Source organism: Nesoenas mayeri, assembly GCF_963082525.1.
Source record: "Nesoenas mayeri genome assembly, chromosome: 2".
Lineage (NCBI taxonomy): Eukaryota > Metazoa > Chordata > Aves > Columbiformes > Columbidae > Nesoenas > Nesoenas mayeri.
In genome coordinates this window covers 143,437,252-143,463,635 of record NC_137543.1, presented here as the reverse complement: position 1 = coordinate 143,463,635, position 26,384 = coordinate 143,437,252, and the positions used below count along the sequence as shown (strand labels likewise).

Below are 26,384 nucleotides of genomic sequence, written 5' to 3'. Positions count from 1 at the left end.
CCAATCACAACCCTTAACAGTAGAGTTTTCAGAAAGGTTTCCACTATTGAAGGGTGCCTGGGCACCAGGTCCTGCACTTGGGTCATAACAACCCTAGGCAGAGCTACAGGCTCTAGGAAGAGTGGCTGGAAAGCTACCTGGCAGAGAGAGATCTGGGGGTGTTGACTGACAGATGGCTGAATATGAGCCAGCAGTGTGCCCAGGTGGCCAAAAAGGCCAACAGCATCCTGGCTTGTACCAGGAATAGTGTGGCCAGCATGACTAGGAAGTGATTGTGCCACTGTACTCAGTGCTGGTGAGGGCACACCTTGAATCCTGTGTTCAGTTTTGGGCCCTTCATCATAAGAAGGACATTGAGGTACTAGAGAGAGTGCAGAGGAGGGCGACAAAACTGGTGAGGGGTCTATGGAGCACAAGTCTGATGAGGAGCAGCTGAGGGAAATGGGGCTGTTTATCCTGGAGAAAAGGAGGCTGAGGGGAAACCTTATCACTGTCTATAACTACCTGAAAGGAGGTTGTAGCATGGAGGGTGTTCATCTCTTCTGCCAAGTAGCAAGTGATAGGACAGGAGGAAATGGCCTCAAGTTGCATTAGGGGAGGTTTAGCTTGGATATTAGGAAAAGATTATTCACGGAAAGGGTTGTGAGGCATTGGAACAAGCTGCCCAAGGAAGTGGTGGAGTCACCATCCCTGGAGGCGTTTGAAAGGGCTTTAGACGAGGTTCTTAGGGACACAGTTCAGTGCTAGAGTTAGGTTAGGTTATGGTTGAGCTTGATGATCCTGAGGGTCTCTTCCAACCGAAATGATTCTATCATTCTATGAACATGTATTACCTTTCCAGTTTTCTTGAAAAGAAATTACCTGTTTCCCCAACGCAAGAACATACAGGTCTTGGATTTATGCCAGCTCATAAGATGGGTCGTTTTCATTTATGTGCCTTTGCTCCATTTACCTATTCAGTATGATGTTTCTTACTGAATGCTGAGGAGAAGTAACCTATTAATTATCCTATTGTTCCAACTATATTTTGTTTCTGTGGATAAAGAAACACTTGGTATTTTTGTTTCCTTTCATTTGCAAATCCTAATATTAACTCAATTTCTATAAATCTCTGGTATATCTAAAATCTCAATTGCTCTCCCAGTGCCCTACAAGCAATTTTCTTGTTCATTTGTTTAATCTACCAACTGTAAACTCCCTGGCTATTCCCAATCCCTTCATTTTCTGCTGGCTATCCATTTCATTTCATCTGCAACCTTCCCCTATGTTTTTAGATTCCTTTCTCTCTTTCTGTGTCACAAGAAGTTTTGAAATAGTCAGCTTAATGAAATTCCAAGCTTCTTGCAGAAACCATTCTCTATTCTACAACAGAGGAGGTTCTTCGGGAAATATGCAGATAATTAACAGTTTTTTTCTGAGAGCTGAATCAAAGTACTCCCTATGGAAGTACCTGTATTTCCTGAGTGTGTTATTTATCACATTTCTTCAACCAGTAAAGCGTAGACTTGTCTTGAAAGATACAGATTCTGCAATAACTGAAATTGTGTCAGCAAGCTTATTAAAGTGAGTTTCCTAGAGACTAGGAGGCAAGCCTTAATGTTTGATCTTGACTAAGACAGATATCCTGATAGAACAGTTACTTTTTTCATAATTTGGTAAACTCTTCGGCAAGACCCACTGAAGTACATGAAGTACAAAAGTATGATAACATGTAACATTGCTTTCTTTTGCACTTTAAAAAGTCTCCTGTTGTTTCCCAGTGGGAAACAGAGCAGTATCTTGTGTAAATGAATCCTGTCAGATATCCTGAGATGCTTTCTAAGGACTCATAGATTCTATGTCAAAATTGCATACATTATTTGTATTTCTTTTTCAGCATAGAGAATTTCCAGAAAAATACAAGCATATATTTAACTCTTTTTTCAGCATAAGTGGAAAAATATTACCTCTTTCTCCAAATATATGCAGAAAATAATGTATAACAGAAATACATCACAAGTTCAGGTAAAGATGAGGACATAGCCTGCTCTAAATCTCATCTGAGATACACAACATCTGCTGCATATAAGACATCATATTTCATAGAAGTGTGTGTTATATGTTGATGTGAAACATGACACAGAAAACTTAAGGTGTCAGGTCAAGAGGCTGTCTCATGTAATGGTAGATTAAAGTTACAGAAAAATCTATCTGATAAACAATATTCTTCTCCAAATGTGTTTTAACTCAGCAACTGTAAATAAATATAGAGACTTTAAAAAATACACTTCTATTGAACATCATTTCAGTTCCCAGGGAACAAATCAGCTCTTCCAACAGCACCTTTTCCCAGCTTCAGGCACAAATCAATCCCCAATGAAACTTACTGGCATAAGGGAATGTCGTCTTTGATGATGCATCTTCCTCCATTTTTGCAGTATTCTTCAGGACAAACTACAAATATACGAACAAAAATTATAATTTAAAGTTTCCCCCTTCGTTATTGTATGTGTTATTACTGATTTTCAAAATAGCAGAACATTCACACCTGTCATTTTAGGTGCTTAACACTTCCAAAGACTCTCCCTTTAGACCAGGGGTGTCAAATTCATTTTTGCTGTATAATAGGACTGTATAAATGTAGGAGTAGTCCTAAAATTACATTCGACCCTTTGAAGACAACCACAAGGCTGATGTGACCCCCAGTAAAAATGAGTTTAATACCCCTGCTTTAGACTTTGACTTGGTGATACAAGTGTCAAGTCATAAATACAATATAGTCAATAAGCTCTGCTTGACCTTATATAAATCCTGGTGCTTCACTTGAACAGGCTTGTAATTTTCTCAAGTCAGAGTTTCATTTGAGTCCAGAAATGGAGATTTTGCCACTTACTAAAATAACTGAACTTATATTTATTTAGTACCTAAGTCTACTTTATTATTAATAGCTTTTTTACAGGAGTGATGAACAGACACTCACTCCTGTGTTACCAGCCTTCTTATTAAAGATGTTCAGAATTTTAACACTTAGAATTACTCTCTGAAAGGAATTAGAGATATCAGTCTTGAAAAGGGTAAAGCTGTGTAAGTAGTGGAGTATGTCAGTGATACGCTGTTGTCAACTTTTAACATCCCTTAACATGGATTTTCACATCATCACATTTACTTTTACAGAAGGTTAGTTTTACATCCCTACAGTAAGAAAAACCCCAAATCAAAACCACTATTTGATCTGTGTCATACTTTCATCAGGAAGATTCATGCCTGTTGTAATTGGATTAAGTTTTAGCAGAGGGAATACAGTCAAGTTTGACGGCTGCCTAAAGATTCAGTAGGAAATTACTATACTTTTTAGTTTCAAGTGATATTTTTATGCAAAATTAAGTACCTGAGCAGCTGGACTCATCAGTGTTGAAATCAATGCAGTCTGCAATGCCATCACAACGCTGGAAGATTGCTATGCATTGATTAGTTGAGGCACATAACAAAGAACCATTGAAACAATCTTTAATGGCTGAAATGAAAAGTAACATGACAGTTATTATCAGCTATATTTCTTTTCCTCACTATTACAAAACTACCAGAAAATTTGATTCATACTATAGTATATAAACTTGCATCTGTGTGACCTCTACAAGCTTTTCAAAGACATACAACTTTAGTACTGAGTAGATAAATAAGTAAAAAAAAACAGAGCACAGATGTAACAGAAGCTGGATTTTCCTGTTAAATTTGTTAAGGGGGATGTTTTAACTTAAAACATTGACAGAGTAAACTGCAAAACTTCAGTGAAAACCCATAAAAAGATATCATCAAATAGTCACCTCTCATTCATAACCTAGATTTAATATGATGGAATTAATTTTTAAACATAAATTTAAAAAAGACATTCTATACAGAGTGTTTCAAAAAGATGTACCTGATTTCAAAACAGTAGTGAATTCAAATTCAGTCCATCTCTTTAAAACACACTCTATTTTTCTTCTATTACAAGAACCCAAATACTAAAAGATAGTTAACATATAAAAAGTAGAGAAATACTATACTGAAAAATCTAAACTTGCACACCTTTTTTATTCTTGGGCATTTAGTAATATGTTCTATATTTGTCCAGAAGAATTATGAGGGGTAAATCTTGCTGGAATAACATAAGCCCTCAAGTACTGAATTACTACTGAATCACTGTTCTACAGGATGTGCCTGATACTCTTGCAAACTCCTGTAGACTGTAATATAATTCTGTCACTTTATCTTGCACAATGTTCTCTTACGCTGCCTTAAACTATTTTTTTTAAGGTCTTTTTTTAGGTAATTTAAGCTGAACTCTGTCACCATAATGCTAATGCAAATCAGAGGGAACTCTTCTGACTCCATCAGAGTTAGATATATTCACATTAGCTTGTGAGTTCAGAGTGAGAGAAAGAATCGAGGAAAATTAAAAATACCCCAATGCAGCATCTAGATTTAATAATATTTCCTGTTCCTGGTCAAGAGCCAGTACACACAGTAATAAGCCTCCCAAGCTGGATGGGCAGGCTGCTGGAGAATGTATTTGTTACAGTCTCAGCTGCAATTTAAATCACTGGTCTATATAGACTGAAAGAGTGTGCTAAATTTAAAATGCTGCAGTTCAATTTAGACCACAACAATGGAGGCAAATCTTACCAGTTTTGATCTTGCCAGTCAACTCTTGCCAGTTTTTATATTCTTCCAGAAATATGAAATTACTCACACGAGTAAGCGCTTGTGGGATCAAACCTTTTAATTACATGCACTGACCATTTACTGAAGTCTGCAGAAAAATTTGTAGAAGAATACTAGCTTGCTTTTTTTTCCCCATTTCCAAATCATGTTTATAAGAACTTTACAGTTCTGGCCAATTTTAAACCATCACTGTACTGTTCTGCACATGCATTTAAAGTCTCTTCAATTGACTGGACAAGTCTTGACATTGGAGAGGGAGTTTGCTGGTAGTGACAGCAGGATAAAAGCAACACCAAGAAGAATTAAAATTTCCTCTTCTGCTCTCCATTTCCTTGACCATTCAGTCCAGTGGAACAGTTTGTGGCAGACTGAAAAACCCCAGCAGATTACAGCATCACTGCACATTCATAGCATATCCTACCATCTATCTCTTATGCTTGTTAGCTTTCCAGAAAGTAACTGAGAGTCTCATGCCCTCTGCTGCAGTTTCCTAACCAAATAGTAATCTCATACTTATTTTGGTGCAATCAGACCAAATCCTGTACACCCTTTGCAATTGGGGGGATGATGTCCCAATGTTATTTGAACCAGTTTTATAAGTAGTTATTTGCACACAAATACCCAGTCTGTAAACATAATTACATATTCAGACTAGGACTTCAACAGAAGCAAAGTTGGAAATTCGACATAAAACACACTCTTCTTATGTGCTTTAGAACTTTTTTGTCTGCATGTGTGTTTTGAGGATGCTGTAAACTATGTGGATATAGAATACTGCTTGTAGTTTGCCGTATATATGACTGATGCAGAGATTCGGTTCCTGAGCTCTCACTTGCATTGACGGTTGGTGTAAGAACAGAAGGTGTAATATAGCCCTTTATTACTTCCCCTAGTTCTGGACTGGACTGGCTGCTGGGTAAAATAGAAGAAAGGTTGATTTGTTTTTGTTCATTTATATCTATTGATCATCAGGTTGGTTTGACATATCCCTTTACGTTGAACAAGCTTACTGCGCTGAGATTTTTATATGATTTACAGAGGGAACAGTCATAGTAATGGATATGACTGCTGAATACTTTGCACAGATCCAGAATTTCAGACAGAAGGGACAATGAACTAAGTTATTGGTGCTGAGGTAAAGAATGTTGAGAACACATTTTAAAAACAATGCTATTCTTTTACTGCACTTAAGCTAAAATTGATACTGCTTATTGTCAACAGCGTTACAAATAGCTTCAAATTACTCCAGCTAGTTATTTTTTATTTTCATGAGAGGCCTTAAAGTATTTTTGGGATAAAGACATTAAATGGAGGCAAGAACAACAGTGAAGACATGAAAGTGAAAACATCAGCTTTTTGCCTATATTTCAATTTTCAATGTCCAAATTAAATTTGTAGAAAGGATAAAAATAACTCAACCAGTCTGAAAGTATATAATTTTTAATATTTACTAGGTAGCCGAAACTTACAGGACTACAACAGATACATATTGGTACATTACAAAGAACTGTCAGGTGGTCTTGGAGTCTGAGAAAAATTAATATATATACCACATTGGTGTTAACGTGTTTGTTTTCCACTCCATATTATTGTAATCAGGCAATTAAAAAAAAATATTAAATAGGTGAGATAAAGTACCCTTCACTAAAACTGAAAACAAGAAGAAGGTTGGCCAAGTGGAACATTTAAAACTGGAAAACAGTTCCAAGATTTTATTGTTAAAAGCAGCAAATAATAAAATCCACCACATTAGTAGGTATAAAACAGTATTGATATAATATTGTACAACCTAACTATTGAGTGAATTCTATGCAAAATTATGTCTGCATAAATCTCTATGTCATGCAGAAAAGCATCTATGTGGTAAAAATGGTGGTTGTAGTAGAGATCTGACTAATGCCTTTTTTGTTGTTGTTGTTTTATTATTTTCCTTTGTCCTGACCTTCTTTTAGGTTTTATACTTAAACTTTGAAAGACACAAGATGCATTTTGACAACTGGTCTTCATCGCAGAAGACAACGTTCTCTCATGAATCCCTGAATTCAAAAGCCAGAACATTTTTGACCACATATTGACACTTAAATGACTGAAATTGCTAATGAACAAGGCACACACAAAATGGAAGGGGACAGTAATTCCTACACTGAAATTTTCTAAAATCGACAGGAAATTTTACCTGCACCAAGAAAAACAAAACAGAACAAAACAAATCAAATCAAAACAAAACAAATCAAATCAAAACAAAACAAAACACAAAACAAAACAAGACTTTGCTACTTAAAATTTAATCTGTGTTCATAACTGCTTAGAAAAAAATATATTCCATTTCAATTTAAAACCTGAAAAAAAACCTCACTCCTAAGCTGTGCTGTTATTATAGTACATATAAGCTGGAGTTACTAGCACAACAACCAATTTTATAGATTATGCACAAATTTCAATAAAATAAATACAACTTGTGAGATATTTAATTTTTTCTCTCTGACTTTTCTTTGTTGACAAACCTACATGGTATTTCACATGTTAAAAGTAGACAGCTAGAGATGAAATGTTGCACTTTCATGGCATATACATTTTGATGGCAGAACCAGCTGGGACAGTAATCACCTTTTCAATTATTCCATTCCAAATGACCACTAACTGCTTTCTTTTTGCTTTGCCTACAACTAGCATCATCTTCAAAGAAGGAATATCAGTTGCTGCTTCTGTATTCCTGTCTTATATTGTCAACACCTACATGTTTGTATAGTCCAAACTGAATTTTGTAGTAACAATGTGATTACAAATTTGGCTAAGTTTTCCCACGGTGTGCAATATCTATGGAGAATTTTTGTTCTTTCAATAGCCCATGACTTAGTTTCCCCTCATATCATGAGCATGGCATAGAAGTCAAAAGCAATGAAACAATATCTCCATTGTTTGGGGAATACTGATAACCATGGAAATCTTGTGGTCTTTGGATTTTGGGATTCTAGAACACATTAGCTGCTGTAATGTGGATCTGGGATGTACATGTACTAGCATACAGCAGGGACGTCTCTGATAGAGGAGACATTGAGGAGGAAAAGTGCCAAATGAAGATTAATGAGGTTTATCTGAACTTAGGGACATATAAAATTTCTACATGGCTTCGGGGCATGTAGAATTTAAGATAAAGAGATACCTGCAAAATCAGGCCTTTTACTAACAAAACCACAAAGCCTGCTTCCAAATGAAAGTGCCTAGAAAGACATGTACAGATAGTATACAAAATCCATGCTGGTTTTGTAATTTGTTAAAAGAAATGGCATGTTCATTGGCCTGCATTCAGTAGTTTTGATACAAAATATTAAAGAACTTGAATTTCTAGTTCACTGGAAGTTGATACTTAGTAATTGTTTCGGTACTGATAGGATGAAAAAGAAAATGTTAAAAAAAACTTCTACAGAATGAGAAGTTTAGGAAGAAATATTTTTATATAATTTTTTTTTTTCTTTTGTCCTGTGTAGCTAATTAGTTTGACTTTCTTGGAAGGAAACATTTTGCCTCAGTTCATCTGCCAATAACAAAATACTTTGAAATGGACAGACACTTTTGTGTCTATCTGAAGCTTTATGGTATCTCATTACAATTACAGTTCAAAGCCTGTTGTCCTTGTGTTTTACTTGTGAGCCCTTTTCCTTGGTCAGAGTAGAGATTGCTGCTACTGCATGAACAGACTTGATTTCAAAATCCTTGAAAGGTCAGTACTGCTTTGAGTGTTACTGAAGTACAGAACTGCGAAAGTCTATCTATCTGTCATGTTGTAGTCAGAGATGAGGCAATGCAAGTGCAGCTGATCGTTCTATGGAAAAAAAGTGGAAGTGTTTCCAATAATTAACAGAAATACAATGCAAATGATTTGAAGCATTTTTTGAAATTGATAGCCGGGGAGTAAGAATGCATAAATAAAATTATTTGCAAACGTAGAGTGGCTTTCCAGGTAACACATTATAAGTGATACAATTAATGTTTTTCTTGATGAGAGGATAGTGAATTTACACTGTACTTCATCATGTTGCTCTGTTTCACATCACTGTTTTAGGAAAGTGAGTTAGCATCACCTTAACTGTACCAATGAAAGTAACTTACGGCAGCCAACTTCATCTTCATTAAGGTGGCAGTCAGGCACACCATCACATCTCAGGAGGGATGGGATACAGCCTTCGGAATGACACAGGAACTCTGTTTGCTTGCAGGAACCCGGAGAAGTGGCAGTAGGTGTCTCCATGGGACAGTTCATTTCATCACTTCCATCCATGCAATCTTCAGCCCCATTGCATTTTGCAGCAAGGGGCAAACACTGCTGCACATATGCACATGTAAACTGGTCACTGCTACAAGTTGGAGGCTGTGGATCAGCAGGTCCTACAAGTAAAAAGGGATATTTATTGATTCTGTTCTTTCAGTAGTTATCTATACTGCCTCTGAGGTGAACATAGGGACTGCTAGGAATGCAGCTGATCTTGATTACTAAAATTATTAAAAAACCCATAGCAACTTGTATAAAAACACAGCTCCTAAGTACAGAACGCGCTACTGAAAAAACATCATACTAACTCCATAGTTGTTGTTGTTGTTGCAAGATTTCCTTCTAAAGTTCAAATTCAGCACTTGTTTTGATCCTGTTACTGCTTGTGCCATGTATGTATAGAAGTGTCAATACCAAAGTATTAGAGAAAAACTTATCTTTCACTGTGTAACAGGAAAGGGTTAAAATAGCCCTCAAACTACAATCTTCGTCTATTTGTATAATGAATTGGTGAACAAAAATCTGGATCAACACGGAACTCATTTAACAGAAAGGTATTATAAATGGTAAGGCCTGAGCCCTCAACAGAGTGGAGAAAAAGATTTTCATAAAGTAACTAGAAAGATTTTTATATCAGCGTGATATAGTTTATTATCACTCTGATTCTGTATCTTAGCTTGATGTGATAGAGAATTAGATCAAAGAAAATAATGCATAAAAGTTTCCAGGGTACAAATGAATAAAAAAAAGAAGTATTTTTAAATTTCAGACTTTAATTCAGACAGCTGACAACAGAAGAAATATCCCATGCTTACCTGCATTGCTGGAAAAAGTAGTGGAAAAAAGTTTCTGTGATATCTTATACAAGTATATTTTTCTCATGCACTTAAGTCTTTCTTCCAATGATAATGATTGCAACAGATTTTTACCAGCAGAAGCAACAGAATTGTTTATGGAAAATGATTTATAAGAAGCTGGCTATGCTAATGTTGTGTTCTTTACACCCATGGTGTCTCCTATAAAAGCAATGTGATGATTCCTGTAATTTTTGTCTTATGTACTGGGGAAAAACCAAAATGAAACACAACAAAACAAAACAAAACAAAAAACTCCAAACCAAAACAAAACCAAAACCACCTCTAGAATTTAACTCTATGTATTTAATCTTTTCTAGGTCAATTTGCCACAGGTGAGTATAGAAAATAATATTACGCTTATTAGAGACAAGGAAAGACAAATTAATTTCACCACCTCTGAAAGAACAGGAGGAGTTTTGCTGTTGATTTGCACTGAAGCAGAGCAGACCAAGTGCAAAAGTTCATGGGTGGGTTTTAGTTTGCCCTTTAAAGCAGTGCAAGAATTGCTCTCTAACCTCAGAAGTCAAAAGGTACTGCTGCATTAGGACTGTAAAGGAATATATGGATTTTGGCATTATTTTACTACTTCTAGTCCACTGGGCATAGTAGTATGTTTTTATATTTTGTGATATCAGAATGGGGTTTTATAGCAGGAGAACTTTGCTGGAACATGTTCAGTCTCTAAAATACCTGCATCATGAATAACAATAGCATTTTGTACAAAAAAAAAATGAACTGCTAATGCATTCAGATAAACAGAATAGTAGTATTTTACCATCTCGTTGCTTGTGGAACAGTTTCAAGGAAAAAGACCTCAAATTGCTGTCTAACTTTGAATTTGCTAACTTTTGATGTTCATGTTGACTTCATGTCAGAAAATCAACACTGGAAAGCTTCATACAATAGAATATTCTTGGCATAATTTCATACCACTAGTGTTGTTAAATTCTGTCATGCAACTAGAAAAATAGCCCATCATACACTGGATATAATCTAAACATGAAAAAACAATAATGGATTTTTCTACAGTGAAAATAATAACCTACTGATCTTTCGGCTTGTTTGTACTCAGAATTACATAATAAATCCCTTGAAGACATGTACTTTTAAATGGGACTGAAAATATAGGATTTTCATTATATGTTTTATAAACATATTAATATAAAAAAAAATCAATAATGCTACTTCAAAAGTCTTATGAAAGTGGTCTTTAGATAGATGATTATAGATCACATAGTGAATTTATTTTTGAATAAATGAAAATAAATTTGGATTTTGCTATTTTTTTCTTCTTTGTTCCCACATTTTAGTAGATAATAATAGTAACATATAAAGTTGTTAGAATTAGGTTCATCATGAAGAATTTCATATAAGGCCATGATTCTGTCAAGATAACAAGGAAATGGATTGAAAGTCATTGGGAATATATATATTTCTATCTTTGTTGGTATAAAACTGGTGCTGCTAAAAATAGAGCAAATCTTACAAAATGAATATTTTAATGAATTATTTTATATTTTTAGTTTGCACTTGCTCTGGAGAAAAAAAAAAAAAAGGTTTTTAAAAAAATACGTTTATATTACATAGTATTTTTTTTCCTTCGGTTTCTTCTGACCCTTTTCCTCACAGTGCTTAGGTGGCCTTTGGGCAGCAAATATGACTTAAGCTGGAGTCAGTTCCACTCAGGCATGCACTTTTCTAATTGAGTAGTCCAGTTTCAGGTTTTTTTTGTGCTTGTTCTGATGCAGTGGAAATTAACCCCACGCAGTTCCAGTACAGTTTACTATCCTATGGTTACTTGTTTATGTTGCAGAAAAGATTGCTTTTTTAGTACATTTGTGAGCATTTTTGACCTAGTTTAATTCTCTATACCTGTCCCGTTTGTCATAGTTTGCTAACACGTTTCTACCAAGCTTTGTTCTGAAAATTAAAATCCCCTCTCAAACTCAATAATGCTTGAATGTATTGCTTGTTCTGAATCTATTCTTGAATGTTAAAATATCTTCAGGCTTTGGTAGCTCCGATCAGCTTAACCTTATGGTCCCTATCATGTAAAGTGCTTGTGTCTGGAAACGATCTCATACTAAATTCAGTACTTAGGCAAATGGTTGAATGCTTTACTAAAAGGAGCATTTTTTAATTATTGTAATTTTCTATCATGATTCCCTACCGTTGTTAGAAAATAATGCCTAGAAAGAAGCCTTTCCTGACTTGCATACCAATTATTTTAGAGTGTGCAATACTCACTGAGAGCAGTGAAGATGTCTCCAATCTATTTTGGAGGTTAAATTAGGGGTAAGGTTAAATAAGGGTGTTGTTGATGTTCATTTTATGCTTTGAGTACATCAATAAAAATCCAAAGTGATACCCTGAAATAAGCAAAATAATTTTAGATCTGAATGGTAAATAAAATGAGAATATACCTCAAAAACCATAAGGATATCACCTTGCTTATTAACTCACATTATTTGTTAATTAGTTCACATCTTCTTTCTTTCAGAAGCAATAGGAAAATTGTGCTCTGGATGACATTCTATAATACATTATGATTGCTGTGATTCACCAAAACTGTACAATAAATACTTCGATTTATTTTCTTTACATAAAATAGTTTTCTTAATTATAAATTAAATGTCCCCGGTAAAAGTTTTTGAAAAATTATAAAACATTAATTTGTATATAGCTAGCATTTAAAACTGACTAATTAGGAATATGTACATTTAGAAAATCATTAACTTATTCCAACTGAAAAGAAATCTCAAGCAACACATTAATATAAAACTACATGCATTCAAAGCTGCTGTCTATGTAATTATTTATATTAAGCTCATCATTGCAGTATTTGCTACTGACATGTTTTATTCTAAAGAGTGGCAACATTAATTCTGCTTTCTTGCCACTGGGAAGAGTTGAACTAAAATGTTAACACTGCAATGTAGTTTGCAGTGAAAAAATGAGCAGGCACTAATGGGAGACTCATAAATACTCTCCATTGTGCTGAGTTACACAGTGGTATTCTCACCTGACTCAGCTGTAGAAACTAACTTTAAACTTATGCATATAAATGAATACTTCATCCACTCTTGTAGATATATATGAAGGTTATGTAAATAGCAGCAGCTGAAGTGTGTTTTTTCGATGCAAATTGAACTCTCCTTTTGTGGCCCACAGGCCATTTCTGTCACTTAAAATCATTAGATTCAACAGTCACCTAATACTAGCATGCCAAAAAATGTTTCCCTCACCTTTTGCCAAATGCAGAAAAGATGTTCCCAACCCAGCACTCCTCTGAGTGCTGTGTGGCTCTCATTTTCAGACCACATTCAGGAGTGGAGGAGATATTGTACAGGTTACTTTTGTAAAAAGCAGGATCTATTTGAAGCTGTTTAAGGATTTGGAGATAAATCTACTGAAAATGATGTGTTCTAAGGAACACAGGATAAAAGCTTAGCTTTCTGTATCCAGGCTGCATGATCATTGAAAAGCAGGAATGGAGATCCTCAGGAATACATTGAGAATTTTCACACAGATGAAATGCAAACTAATCAAAACCAATTTCAGAGAAAATAACCTTTACTCTGCAGAGAACTTAGTCTCCATTTAGATCTGCATGAAAAACAGCAGCAAATTGTTGATGTTCCATTATAGCTAAAGGAATCATGAGCACATGTCCTTTTTTATTTTACTTTGCACTCAGTGTTTTATTTTACACTTATTTTTACCTTGCATATGGCAAATACCCAAAATTAAAGAAAGGGTTTAAAATGTGTGTGTAAGATCTATGTGTACATCATAAAAAAGAGGTTTTAATTAGGTTCTAAAAAATGGCATTTTAATTCAGTCCTAATTCTTTATGAAACTTAGTCATGCAGCTGTGCTGGGTGAGTTATAACCTAAGGACCAAGAAGTGCTAACCTACAAGCATCCTCACACTTTGAGAAGAAATTAGGGACTTGATGTAGATACAAAAAAGCAAAAATTAAACCAGTGTATAAACCAAACCAAATTTGGTCTGTACTGCTTAATGAATTGCAATAACCACAGGTCGTATACCTGTGTTTCATTGTTGTCAGATAAAATGTGTGCTTTTAGATTCATTTTTTTCAACATGTTAACCATCAAAACATCAGTTACACTAAATAGAGCTCCTGAGCTGATGATTTACATCATGAAAAGTGTTAAGTCAATAAGTGCTCATCGTCAAGGACATAATTACATATTTCCAGGATAGGGATTTATTAAATGCTTACTGTTGTCTGATGAACACTTCCTGTACACATATGCTTTGTTGTACTACTGTCTTTGTCATCCACGGAGTGTACTGATCCTATACCCTGACTGTATGCCAAACTTCACAGGTTGGCACTGTACACATTTTGCCCATGAATCACAGGAATTCAGTCACCAGAAACCACAGAATTGCTATTACCTGAATGTTAATCTAAAATAAATGTTTGTATTACACAGCCATTTACACTGCCAGAAAGAGACAAACATGTTTAATTTGAATGAAACAACACCTCCGTGCTATCCATGTATTTTCTGCCTTTCTTGTTCAGACACCAAGATCTCTGGCACAGAGTATGTCTCCATTTATATTTATATATCACTTGTAACAGTGAATTCTAATTAAGAATAGTAGACACTGGCATTAAAGTCGACACCAGGAAGCATGAAATAAAGTTGACACATGCTATTATGCAGCATTAACTCAGTTGTATCAGAGTTTGCTCTGAAGTCCATTTAGGTAAATGGAATAACTCACATTGATTTTAATGGGCCTTGCATCAGATCCTTGAAAACTAAGAACCTGTCTGATATATTTGGATAAGTATTTTGCTTACTAAACCAAATAAAAACAGTGAGCTTATTAATTGTAGTTAAAAAAGGCCAAAAATAATGCCCTGCAACAGTTTTCATTAGACAACAGTATAAATTAATTAGAGGCCCAATCCAATGCATTAATTAAGTTGAAATAAGTGGCAGTCCTCTCACTTCAGTAAACATTGGATCAGGGCATAAAATTAGCCTGTTCAAGGTGGCTTCCAGAAAATAATCACGTTAAAAAAAAAAAATTACCACACTAAAGGCATTCCAATACTTTAACAATCTGTCCGTGAGTGTTTATCAGTGTTATTTTCTTCTATAAAATAAAATATTAATTTCAAAGCTTATAAAAAGACAAAAAAAACACAAGGAGAAGCTGAGTGTGGCCAATGGAATCTTTAAATCTCTTTCTTTTGTGAGAGCACAGAAGTATGGGGTAGGATGCTGAAAAGGATCCCGGAGTCCCTGTTACAAAAACAGAATTAACAAAAACAGGACTGGGCATAATGTTTTCAGAGTTGTATATGTCTGTGAAGTATTTATTTTAAATGATCACAGTTTTCTCACAAGCAAACATAATGGAAAACAGACAGGTTTACTGCCAGTAAAATCAAGGTATGATTTATAGTTTCCACTCAGAAAACTACCACTTCTGGCTGGAATACACTAACTACCTGTGACAGAAATATGACAATACTTCCCATATTTCTGCTAAGAACAGTCCAGAAATTGCTAGCTATGTTCACTATTGTGATAGATTTATTTCTTTGCTTATTTATTAGGAGCAATGAAGGAAACTATGGTAAACTCCATAATTTCTGAGATAAATCTGAGCTTGTGATTTACTCTTATTTAGGAGAGAGCTAAGTTTTACATAACAAAGAATTTGAGAATTTTCTTCTCTCCAAGATAGACTAATAAATCTTATTAAATCCAAAAATTATTTCCTTCTATCCCTCCAAGGAAGCATGTTGATTTTTATGAGCAAACTTAGCAAGGCAAAATATCATCTCTGTGATTTGAGTTTTGCTTGGGGTTTTTTGGTGTAAACAGATGGGTTTTGGAAGTTCAATATTTATGAAATTATTTTCATCCACTATTAATAAATCCAAATATTTTTAATTTCCCAAAAGACATCCAGCTTGAATCAGAAGATTTTAGTATTCTGTACAGGTATAAGAAGACAGAGAGAAACTGAAAAATGTGGACCAAGGTATTATAGTTATTTAAACATACTTTATATAATTGCATTCAGGACTTGCCATTAATTGTGCTAGTTTATTTAGTGTAACTATCTTATCCTAAATTTATTCCCAATTTCCCTTCCTGTGAAATCCATGTAAAATTATGGCTTCACCACCAGCTAGTTCTGTGCACTGGAGGATGCTGAAATAGGCTGAAAAATCTAAAGTACTGTGCCCTGGATCATAATTTTTACCCTTTCAAAACACAGAAGTGCCCTATGTCTGCCAAGCAATGAGAATCTAAAGCATATTCTGATGAGTTTCTAGGAGAAACTAATTAACTAGAGAAACTATTCACAAATATCCCCAGTATACTGTCATCTAGCACTACTAACCTCGCTTTCCTCTTCCCCTTCTTTGTTTCTACAGTCAGTCTCCCCCAGCAGCTCCCCCTGAATCTTCTCTTGCCCTTGAGAATAGAAATTCCCTGAGCTCTCAACCTGCAAGAGATTTCTGCTTCACTGCAAGCATGAGCAGACAAGCTAACAGTGATTCCCATGGCTCTGCAAGTTAAAAAATCAGAAGTTAAGTCTCCGCTACAGAGTTTTTCCCAGTGATCTAACACTGCAGTATCAGCAGCTCCAGGAGTTAACCCTTTCAGTATCTCCTGCACTCCGGCTGTGGGTGTTTCAGAGATGGATCATTGACTTCATCTCAGCTTCTGTCAGATGAGTTTTGTTCTGCTGCCGAGTTTTCTCCCTGTTGCTTAACATGTACATGTGCACACACTAATGCACACCCTTCAGCAAGACTTTCTCTGCACCACTGGGCTATTTTTTTTCACAAACAACACATGCAAAAAACCTCTACACTTTTTGAGTTGTTGTCTCTTAATTAGGTACAGGTGTTAGTTATGCTCTTCTTATAACATCAAGTGAAATAAGATCTACCAAAAGTACCAGAGAGCATATAACATTATCTGGATGGTTTCTAGACTGCTCAGTTATTTGGCTAGTTTGCCCGTAATGGTTTTGCTGGCCTGCCTATTTAGGGGCTGTGCAAGAGAAACATTTTGGCCATTTTATATTTTGCTTTTTGTTTCAGTTCAGAATTCTTTCTTTTTATGACTTAGAAAACAAAACCATTTTGGACATTTCCAATCTGATAGCCAAAATTATAGAGGTTACTTTCTTTCATTCTCTTTTTAGTTGGCAGGTAGATAGCATTAGGTAATAAGAAGTAATTATGGAGGTAGGTATCAAATATTTTTGAAATAATCACGCACTCTAGCTGTATGCTTTATAGAAAACTGCTTCATAAAGATAAATAATTCTACATTCAGAGGGGTATCTGAATAATGTGCATGGAGAAAACAAAATATTAAACTATCTCTCTCCAGGGATTTCTCTGTATTGGAGAAAAGTAGAGGGTACTCTGAATAAAATAGTATTCAATAATGTGGTTAAAGATTATGTCATTGTATATAAACACACAGATCACATTGTGAAGCAAATGGAAGTCTGTGACAAGAAGAGCAGGAAAGGTTTATAGACAATCAGTGTTCAAAGAGTGTGTTCCATGAAGCAGAGATAGAATAGTGAGAACAAGTTTTCAATATGTGACAAACAAATAAATAATGACTAGCCAAGATTTTATGAAATTAGTATTTCCAAGCATCGGTACCTTTGCTCTGTGATTTATAATCTGAAATCACAATGGGCTTTATATCTGAAGAATGGCTACTTAATGTTTTCTAGAAATTAAATACCATATAGCACCTAAAATTATAATAGCACAGACTAGTGGTTGATTTTTAAACAGTGACCATTAGCTCATTATCCACATGGATTTTTTTTTTTTTTTTACTCTTTCTTTCTGCTGTCTATGCTGTATGGAAATATAATTCTTTTACCATGTTACTTCAATGAAAAAGTATTAGCAACAATCTTCATTTTGCTACATTTTAATAATGAACACTCAACTGAGACAGTTTATATTAGATGTCAGTGATAAAGTCCATTTCCCTCTACCTTGAATAAGGAGAATGGTCTGTAGTTCTGGTCCATGGGACATTCTCCTCACCTTGGTGCCTGAACCTCCACGTTTCATACATTTTCGGTATGACATTGCATATGGATATTAGACAAGGCCTAATTCTGCTGTTTTTGGAAGTCAATGGAAATTGGTTTGCTCTGAAGGAACTTAAGTATTGAGTCTGTCAGGCAAATGTCTGTTATGAGATCTGAAACTGCAACATGGAGAAGTTTTGAAGAAATCCTACCCACCAGACAGAAGAGTGAATCATGAAGATGTAAATAACATTTTTATACATTTCAGAACCTAAATGAGAAAGCACTGAACAGCTATTCTGTTCATGATGGTAAGCCTAGATTCATACAAGCATCAGCATATAACTTAATTCCTAAATACTAAAAATTTCCTTGGTGTTAAAAGGGCAACCGACAGGTTCAAGTTAAAAACAAACCCAACCAGTAGATCACTATTCTGAGACAACCTACAGCTCATGAAGGCTCTGAATTCCGAATGGCAGGCAATGGGGAATGTATCGGGGGAAAACAACATGTGTAGTTCCCCTTTTCTTATACTCTTTCCCAGGCATCCATAACTATTGGACCTCTTCCTCATTTACTATGTCTGACCTGAAGTTCTGAGTTTATCTATCCTAAATTTTGTGATTGAAATATAATTTCCTTTTTCCAAGCATATCTTTGCAATATCAACTCTTCTAGAAAGTTAGGGAAAATTACCTATGGGAATGGATCTAGCTGCCTTTCATGACTGCCTTATGGTGGCTTAAAGAAACTAAAGACTCCGTTTCTGGAGGATGTTAGGTTTTAGGATGTAGTATGAAGCCTTTGTGTGCATTTTTTAAAAAACCTTTAAAGTACAAGGCAGCTTGGGCATGAATGTAGAGCCAAATCCAGTCTTGTAATTCACAGAATCTGATTTGCTACTTCTATTTGTTTCTTCAAGATAAATGGAAGCTCCTTCGATGTAAGGATTATTTAAAGCCTTTACAACAGGTCTAGTTTGTGTTTTGCTATGGAGCAATGGGAAGACTTGGATGAGTTATGGCATACCAAAGCAAACTTTTCACCTAAGTGAAAGCTGTCAGTAACCACAGAAAATTTTACTGCCACTTCAGTACATAAATGACAAATCTGACCCTTTTTTTGGTAGCCTGTACGGCAAAGTCAAGAACTGTGACAACATTAGGAAAAAGCAAACACGCAGCAGTCTGGGAAATGGCATTGCTTTTTGAAAAATTTCACCATGCTTAGATTAAATAGAGTTAGAGAAAAATATGTCCTGTCTGTGCTGAGTGTTTTGCATTATTTCAGTTACCCTTTAGTCTCCAATATATACTTAAATAATGTTATTTTCTGCTGCAGGCAAATCTTTCAGGTGAAAGTGAAGCTGCAGTAGGTTGCAAAGCAAAATCTATAACACTGACAGTCCTTTCTCATGTATTAATCTGGTAGGCTAAAAAGACTTTAAAAAAAAATATTGTAAAGACAAGAGAAAGGAATAGATGAAAAAGAGAAGGACAGAAATAGAAAAGGCTTTAAAAAAAAAAAAGGTGACATAAAGTAGTTCACAGAACAGAAGAAAAGAAGTATTTCAGATAGTACTGAGTAGCTGCAGTGAGTAAAATGTGAAAACAGACAAATTAAAAAAAAAAGAATGAAAAGCTACAGTATGATAAGGAAAGGAGGAGTAGAAGACACAGAAACACCTTTGGATTTATTTTCTTCAAATTTTTAATTATTTCACTAAGCAATGTTAATACAGAACTGGTGATAAATATTGAAAGCATGACTGGTTTCTCAGACTCTTTAGAGCTTAGGGCACTGCATGATGTTTTTACTCTTCTTTATGCCCAAAATGCAGCCCAAATATTAATCTTAAAGCATCAACACTATTCTTTTTTAATAAGCCAAAACATAAAGCAATTACTTAAAGCAGTACTATTTAGAAGTATAAGTTCACAAAGAGTTGTTGCTAAGGCAGGGATAGCAGGTAACCTCACCACATGAAAGGGTTGAACCAGTAGTCAGCTTTGATTTTGTGCTGAGATTTACCTTCTTCCAGCAGAAGACCTCAAGCACAAATATTTTGCTTGGATGATCTCTGAAGGAGGTCACAAAATATATTTACTATTTATTTGTTTTCTGAGAATAGTCTCCTAATACTTAAAAACACTATGTAACTAATACCTCACTATTTAAATTCCATGGACTTTTTCATCTAGTTTATTTCTCCAGTAAGGAGTGACAAAACACAGCATTCTGATTTATATGAGCAGAATAAAGTTCGGGTGTTAGGCATCTTTGGGCTAATGCTGTGATTTAAATTAAGTACAAGCAGAAATTTTAAGAATTTCTGTGATGTCTCCTATTTCAGCTGAACTAGAAAATACTTTGAGACAGATATTAGTGAATACAAAATCTAATTCAGCAAATTCTGTGCCACTGATAGCTGGCACTGCAGCTCTCTCCGTGCATGGGCATCAGCTAGAAGTTACTTCTACAGTAGGACAGGGAGTAGCTTGACCACAATTTGTTTAAATACTCGGAAATATTCTTGGATCTGTAGAAACTCTCATGACAAATGAGGGCTGACTACTTAAAACTAATAAAAACAGCTGCTGAATTGGAGCTGCTGGTAATGCTTTATTGCTTAGAGCTCCCAAACAGCTAAATTGTGATTGCTTCTATTTAGAACATGTTGCCTGAGGAAACCCAAAGTAATTAAAGACAAGCTGAAAGATAATAATTCAGACAGAGGAAAAAGATCTGCAGTAGCAAAGCTATCTTCTGAAAGGGAGAACATAAAGCCTGTAGTGCAGGTAATATACTTTCTTTGAGATAGGTCTTTGAATAAACACGATGAGCAAAAATCAAAACAGGACTGACAGTCAAGGCGGCAAACCTTCCTACCCATTTCTGTTTAAGGAAAATTCTTGCTGAGATATCTACAGGGCACTAATTTTATATTATCTCAACGTAATATCTTCAAATTTTACCATCTGAATTCTTAAGCAGTTACTTATCAAAAAATATTAATAAGAAATGGAACTTCCTCCTAAGTAGCTGCTGTTTGTCAGGAACACTATTAAAAAGTCAGATATAGGTTCTTCCTCCTGAAATGCTGTGGTTTATTTTATTATACAGATTTTGTGTAGTTCTCTCATCTTCTCACAAGCACAGATTTGGCCTACATGGTCAGCAAGGATTATCAGGATAAGACTCTTCCTAGGACAGCACAAAACCATGAAAAGCAGAGTCAGAATGTCAGCACACACGTAAGTAACAGCATCTAGATATTATTTTTGGTCTGGAGAAGAGATTGTGTATCAAATCACAAAAAAATCACAAACTCAAAACTCATTAGGAGATTGCCTTCCATTAGACCTTTTTTTTTTTTTTTTGAGAAACAGTAAGGCAACAGTAAGAGTGACAATAAGACTGGGGAAGGGGCCTGATGATAGAAGAATGTTGATGTTTTTCTAATAACAACTAAATTTGAAACCATTTTTCCAATAACTAAAAATGTGTGTATATTCAGAAAGAACTGGCTAATTCACAGAATAAAAACCAGCTGAGACTTATCAAAACATATGAATTTTCAGAGCTTCAGAAAGTCTCAACGCCAAATTAATAGAGACTGGGAAAGACTGGGGCAGGGCAGAACTTACTGTATTCTGTCCTTCTAATACATTTCCTTGGATATCCAGTATTGGTCATACCAGAAGACTTGCCTGGGCTGCTTTTAGGGTAATATAATTTATGCCACTCTTTCCAGAGACAAAGAATAGACTTATAAAGAACAATGTTTCATAAAGAATTCATGTATAAATCTTTTCTATACCTCTAGAAATCACTATAAAAATTCAGAGAAATTGTCAGGACCATAAAAGTGAATACAAAGACCAGTATCCTGCATTTAAGATAAACATGTCAGCTGTACAAGAAAAGGTCTGTTTCTTTTTCAGACGAGATACTAATGTTATAGTATGGAATAAAGCAAGATAAACTACTATTTCTGTCTTTTAAGTATTGCAGCTTGTAAGAACCAATTCCAGGCTGATTACCAGTTGAAGAAATAGAATAGAAAGAAATAAGTTTACTTCTGAGCCATCTGCCTCTTCTGCAGCTGGGCGAAGAGCCTAGATGACCAACTAAGACTGCACTATCTGATTTATTTTTAAGTGATTGCATGTAGGTAAGGTATGAGCTTTTAACTTATCCAACAAATTGTAAGCAACCAATATAACTCTAACAATTTTTCTTCAGGTTTTCCTTATGATACACCATATTTGTAAGACAGAGTGTGATACAAGTTAGATACTTTGAAGTATTCAGCAACTGAAAATCTCTGGAGAAAAATAAGGTGATTACAAAATGTTGCTCCATAGAAGTTATCTTATTTCTATAGTTATGATTATTTCAGGATACCTTAACATACACTTTCCATAGAAGAGTTTTCCTTTCTCTGAATTCATGCTTGTTCATAATGCATTACCAAAGTTCCATTAAAATTGGAAAACCAATGTATATACATTGTTGGAATATATACGTAAGTCTTCCAGTTAATTAGAGGTACTTAAAATATATAATTTGAAAATTTCACTTTCTATTATGCTATATAATGCATTAAACTGCTTAGGGAATTCTTAAGGTATGGCTAACAAGAGTAACATAATAAAGCTAGAACAAGTACTTGTTTATGGACATAGTCTGCAGCTAATAAATTGAGTCCATTGTTTTGAAACACCCTGAAGCGTTTGCCTGAGCCTTTTGGTGGAATTATTCAGAGAAAGCAAACAAAACTTTTGTTCAGTTTGAGACTGAGCATATGTCACCTGCGTGAATACATTATTTCACTTTAAGCCTTAGTCAGCATGTGGTGAATTCTCCAAGGAGCTTTTTAGTCATTAAAAAAGAACAAAACAACACCAAACCAAACAAAAACAAACAAAACACAAAAGAACCCCTCAAACCAACCAAAACAGCTTCTTGAACAGCATGACAACTAATTCATGCACAGGCTATCCTATCTGAACAACAAGAACTGTAAAAATACAAAAATACAAATAAATGTTACTCAAGAACATTTTTATAACTTCTGTACTGACATTTATTTAACTATCTCATTCTTTATTGACCCTTATAAGTGAAGGTCTACACTAAAAGCTGTTTCTTTCCTTGGTTTTCTTCCCCTCTTGACTCTTCAAAATCAGGAATGGCTGATGTTCCTATCAGAATCTGTTTACACATATGCATATTTTTTTTCTTCTGATACTGTATCCCATTCTATATTTCATTTGCAGTAAACCACTACCTTTATCACAGAATAAACAGCATTATAAGGTGTTAAAAGTTAACTGATTTGGGGTCGTTTTGTTTGTTTGTTTCACAATTCAAGTCACTACACTGCTTGTGTAGCAGAAGTGAGATTGTAAATTCTCTGAGAAACTGGCAGCAAAGTAAATTTGCTACATTGCGGAGATACTTTATTAAGGGAGCAAAGATTAAAGAGCTAAACATTCTGTCTTTTAAATAATTATGAACCACTTTGATACCACATAAAACTCTTCCATCCCAAACGAAAACCTCTCTGACTGTTTTCATACAGAAGAAAACCAACCCAGTTGAATGATGATAGATCCCCCTCAAGTATGGTTCATAAAAACACTAACAAGCCCTCAATGACAGCAATATTCTGAGTTGCCGTAATTACTCATATGTTCAACTGCTAGTTATAACATGAAACTGTCTTCCACAATCCGCGGGCAAATATTTTTGTTCAGATGCTGCACCCAGCCAAGAAATAGATAGGCGTCCCTCTGCTAGATATAATGGCTCTTTTCCTTTCGTTAAAAATTCGCCACAAGGGTCATACACGATAAATCTGATCTTTCTTTCATCTACATATTTTTATTTCCCTTGAAAAACACAAACTTCTTTGCATGATTGTGCTGCACTCATTTGTTTTCAACATTTTTTTAAAGTAAAAGCATAGCAGCAGTAGAATAATTTCAAAAGAAAACCAAAACAAAAATTATTTTTTAAGTGTGATATACACTGAAATATGAAATGCCACAATTTTCCTCTGGTTTCTGAAAAGAAAACAGTTATCGTATATATTTGTGTAACAGCATACCTCCATCAATGCATTCTGGGGTGAAAGAAATATCATCAAGAGCAAATTCGGTGGGTTGACTCCAGCCCACTTCAGCCTCGAAGACAGCTCTGAAAGGGCTGTTACTGGAAAGGACTACATTTGCATACATCCATTTGTTTTCTTCATTTCTGCTAGAAGACCACATAAGAATATCCATTCCATGTTCTTCAGCTGCGTATACCTGTTGTAAGTAAAACCCAAGAGATGCAACTGAGTCAGCATTGAGCAACAAAGGAGTGCAGCTGTCCAGAGAACACAGCCCAAGCCCACCAGTGCAGGTACCTGCCTGGGTACTACTGGCCCTCTAAGATATGGTTCAAACCCACACCTTATTGATGATGACTAAATGTTACTGAATATTTTTGCTAATGCTAGTTCAGCTGAAAATAAAGAGCTACCATGAAAACAAAATAAGAACAGTTAATACAATCACTAATTGGAAAATCTACAGACAGCCTTAGCCTGAAATACAGAAGTTAATGAGTAAAGACCAAACCCCAATTTCACCGAAACATTGAAGAAAAGACTCAGAAGGATCCTGAGCTATCCTTTCATCTCTAAAAGGTGACCTCCAGATAGCTGTAGACTGGATGAAGATTTTAGAGATACAACTTAAAAGCTGAACATCTATGGTATTATAATGATGTTTCAGGCAGTCATGGTAAATTAGCTCAAGCATATTTAGGAAAGCCATAAATAAAAAATAAACAAAATAATCAAACAGTGAAAGTAATAAGAATTACAATGAACGAATTCACAATTAACCAACAACTGATGAATTACTGCCAAGCACAAAAAAACAATCTGGATATTACACAGGTAGCTGCTCTTCTCACTCAGGTATCCAAAATCTTTATACAATTAAAAAAATGGTCAGAAATAATGAAAAAAAAAGGAGTAATGAAAGTAAGCATATTCTAGCCATTCCAAAGGATAACAATTTATTTTAGGGACTGAATATTTTAATGATTCTCATTACTTTCAAAAACATAAAAAGTCTTCTCTTAAGACTTTATACTAATTTTCCACTGACTCATGGGTTTAAGTTCCTACTGGAGTGCCTCAGTTCAGTGATGGAGCACAAAACCAAAGGCTCAAGAAAGTTATAAACTTAAATCCATAATAATGATCTGTATGACTACATATCTTTGACTGTCCCAGCCAAGCTGGTGGGACAAATAACCTAAAAACCCAAATGCCACTGTGAACCACATACTTTATAGAAGGTGGTGTATTGATTAATGTATCTCTGTTGCGTGAATGCTCTTGCAAGTTATTTCATTTTTGTAGGAGAAGAGCATCAAGAAGACTGATGTACAATAGTCCAAATCTGGACCTAATTTTTTCAAGCCTGATATTTGGTTACAGGACTGTGTAATAGCAATATCATGCCACTGTCTTCTTAAAAGCATACATCTTGCAGGGTAAAAGGACAAATGTTGAGAAGAAATGGCCCATTCAACCCATAAAAAAAATGAAAAACTCTTTGTAATAAGACTCTAAAGCTTTAATAATTTGAAACCCTCAATTAGAATAACTCTACATGTGAGGTTAGGACTATGAGTCAACAGCCGTATGTATCACTGGAATTGTTCACTATTTTACAAACCATGAAATATAAAAAACTCAGTGATTTAGAATTTTACAGCACATAATAATGGTAGTGTGGTTTTAACTATTACTATGTCATGCAGAGGTATTTTCTGGTTTTTGAAGGTTAATATTGAGATAATATCACCTTCAAGATACCTGATTGTGAAGTCTCACAGCTGCACAAATAACTGTTGGGGAAGAGAGCAGAATCAAAAACATTTGAAGACAATGGTAGAGTGTCTTTTAACAGGACGGTTAAAGACTGAACCATTGCTTAAAATCAGATGCTTTTTTCCATTCCTTTTTGTCAAGTTGGGAGGAGAAGGTTTTCATAGTAAAAACTTCAAAGCATGTGGCCTACTTGAGCCGTTCTGTCTACGTACAGAGAAATTGCGTCATGTCCATACTGAGCCTGGTCTCAGGTGGAGTGTGGACATAAAGATCAACCCTGCATCTCAAGCTCAACACAAACAATAAAACTACCATGAAATCTGCTGTATGTGTACTGGCCACTGGGTCTGGGGTGGCAGCAAGTCAAATTTGGTCTAAAATGCAACATTTTGATGACAGTAGCTTCCGTTCTCATAAGGTAGTTTTATATGCCTTGTCTTTCTTTTCTTTGAGTTTTAACTCATATTTACTGTACAGTAAGGACATTCAGATATGTTATTACTATGGATTAGTTAATATGTTGTATTAATCTGTGTAGCTCTGTTCTCAGTCAGGTTTGACTGAAGTTTAAACATAGCGTATGGTTTCTCA

At 35.1% G+C, this 26,384-nt stretch overlaps 1 protein-coding gene across 1 annotated transcript in view; it reads right to left on the bottom strand.

Moving 5' to 3' along the window:
* Positions 1 to 26,384, bottom strand: part of MALRD1 (MAM and LDL receptor class A domain containing 1) — a gene marked incomplete at both ends in the record, with an annotated part of 247,721 nt that overhangs the window by 40,938 nt on the left and 180,399 nt on the right. Inside the window, 4 exons of the mRNA XM_080364215.1 lie at positions 2,367 to 2,433; positions 3,368 to 3,493; positions 8,794 to 9,069; positions 24,009 to 24,210. Coding sequence (XP_080220341.1) covers positions 2,367 to 2,433; positions 3,368 to 3,493; positions 8,794 to 9,069; positions 24,009 to 24,210 — 671 coding nt within the window. The remainder of the gene's footprint in view (positions 1 to 2,366; positions 2,434 to 3,367; positions 3,494 to 8,793; positions 9,070 to 24,008; positions 24,211 to 26,384) is intronic.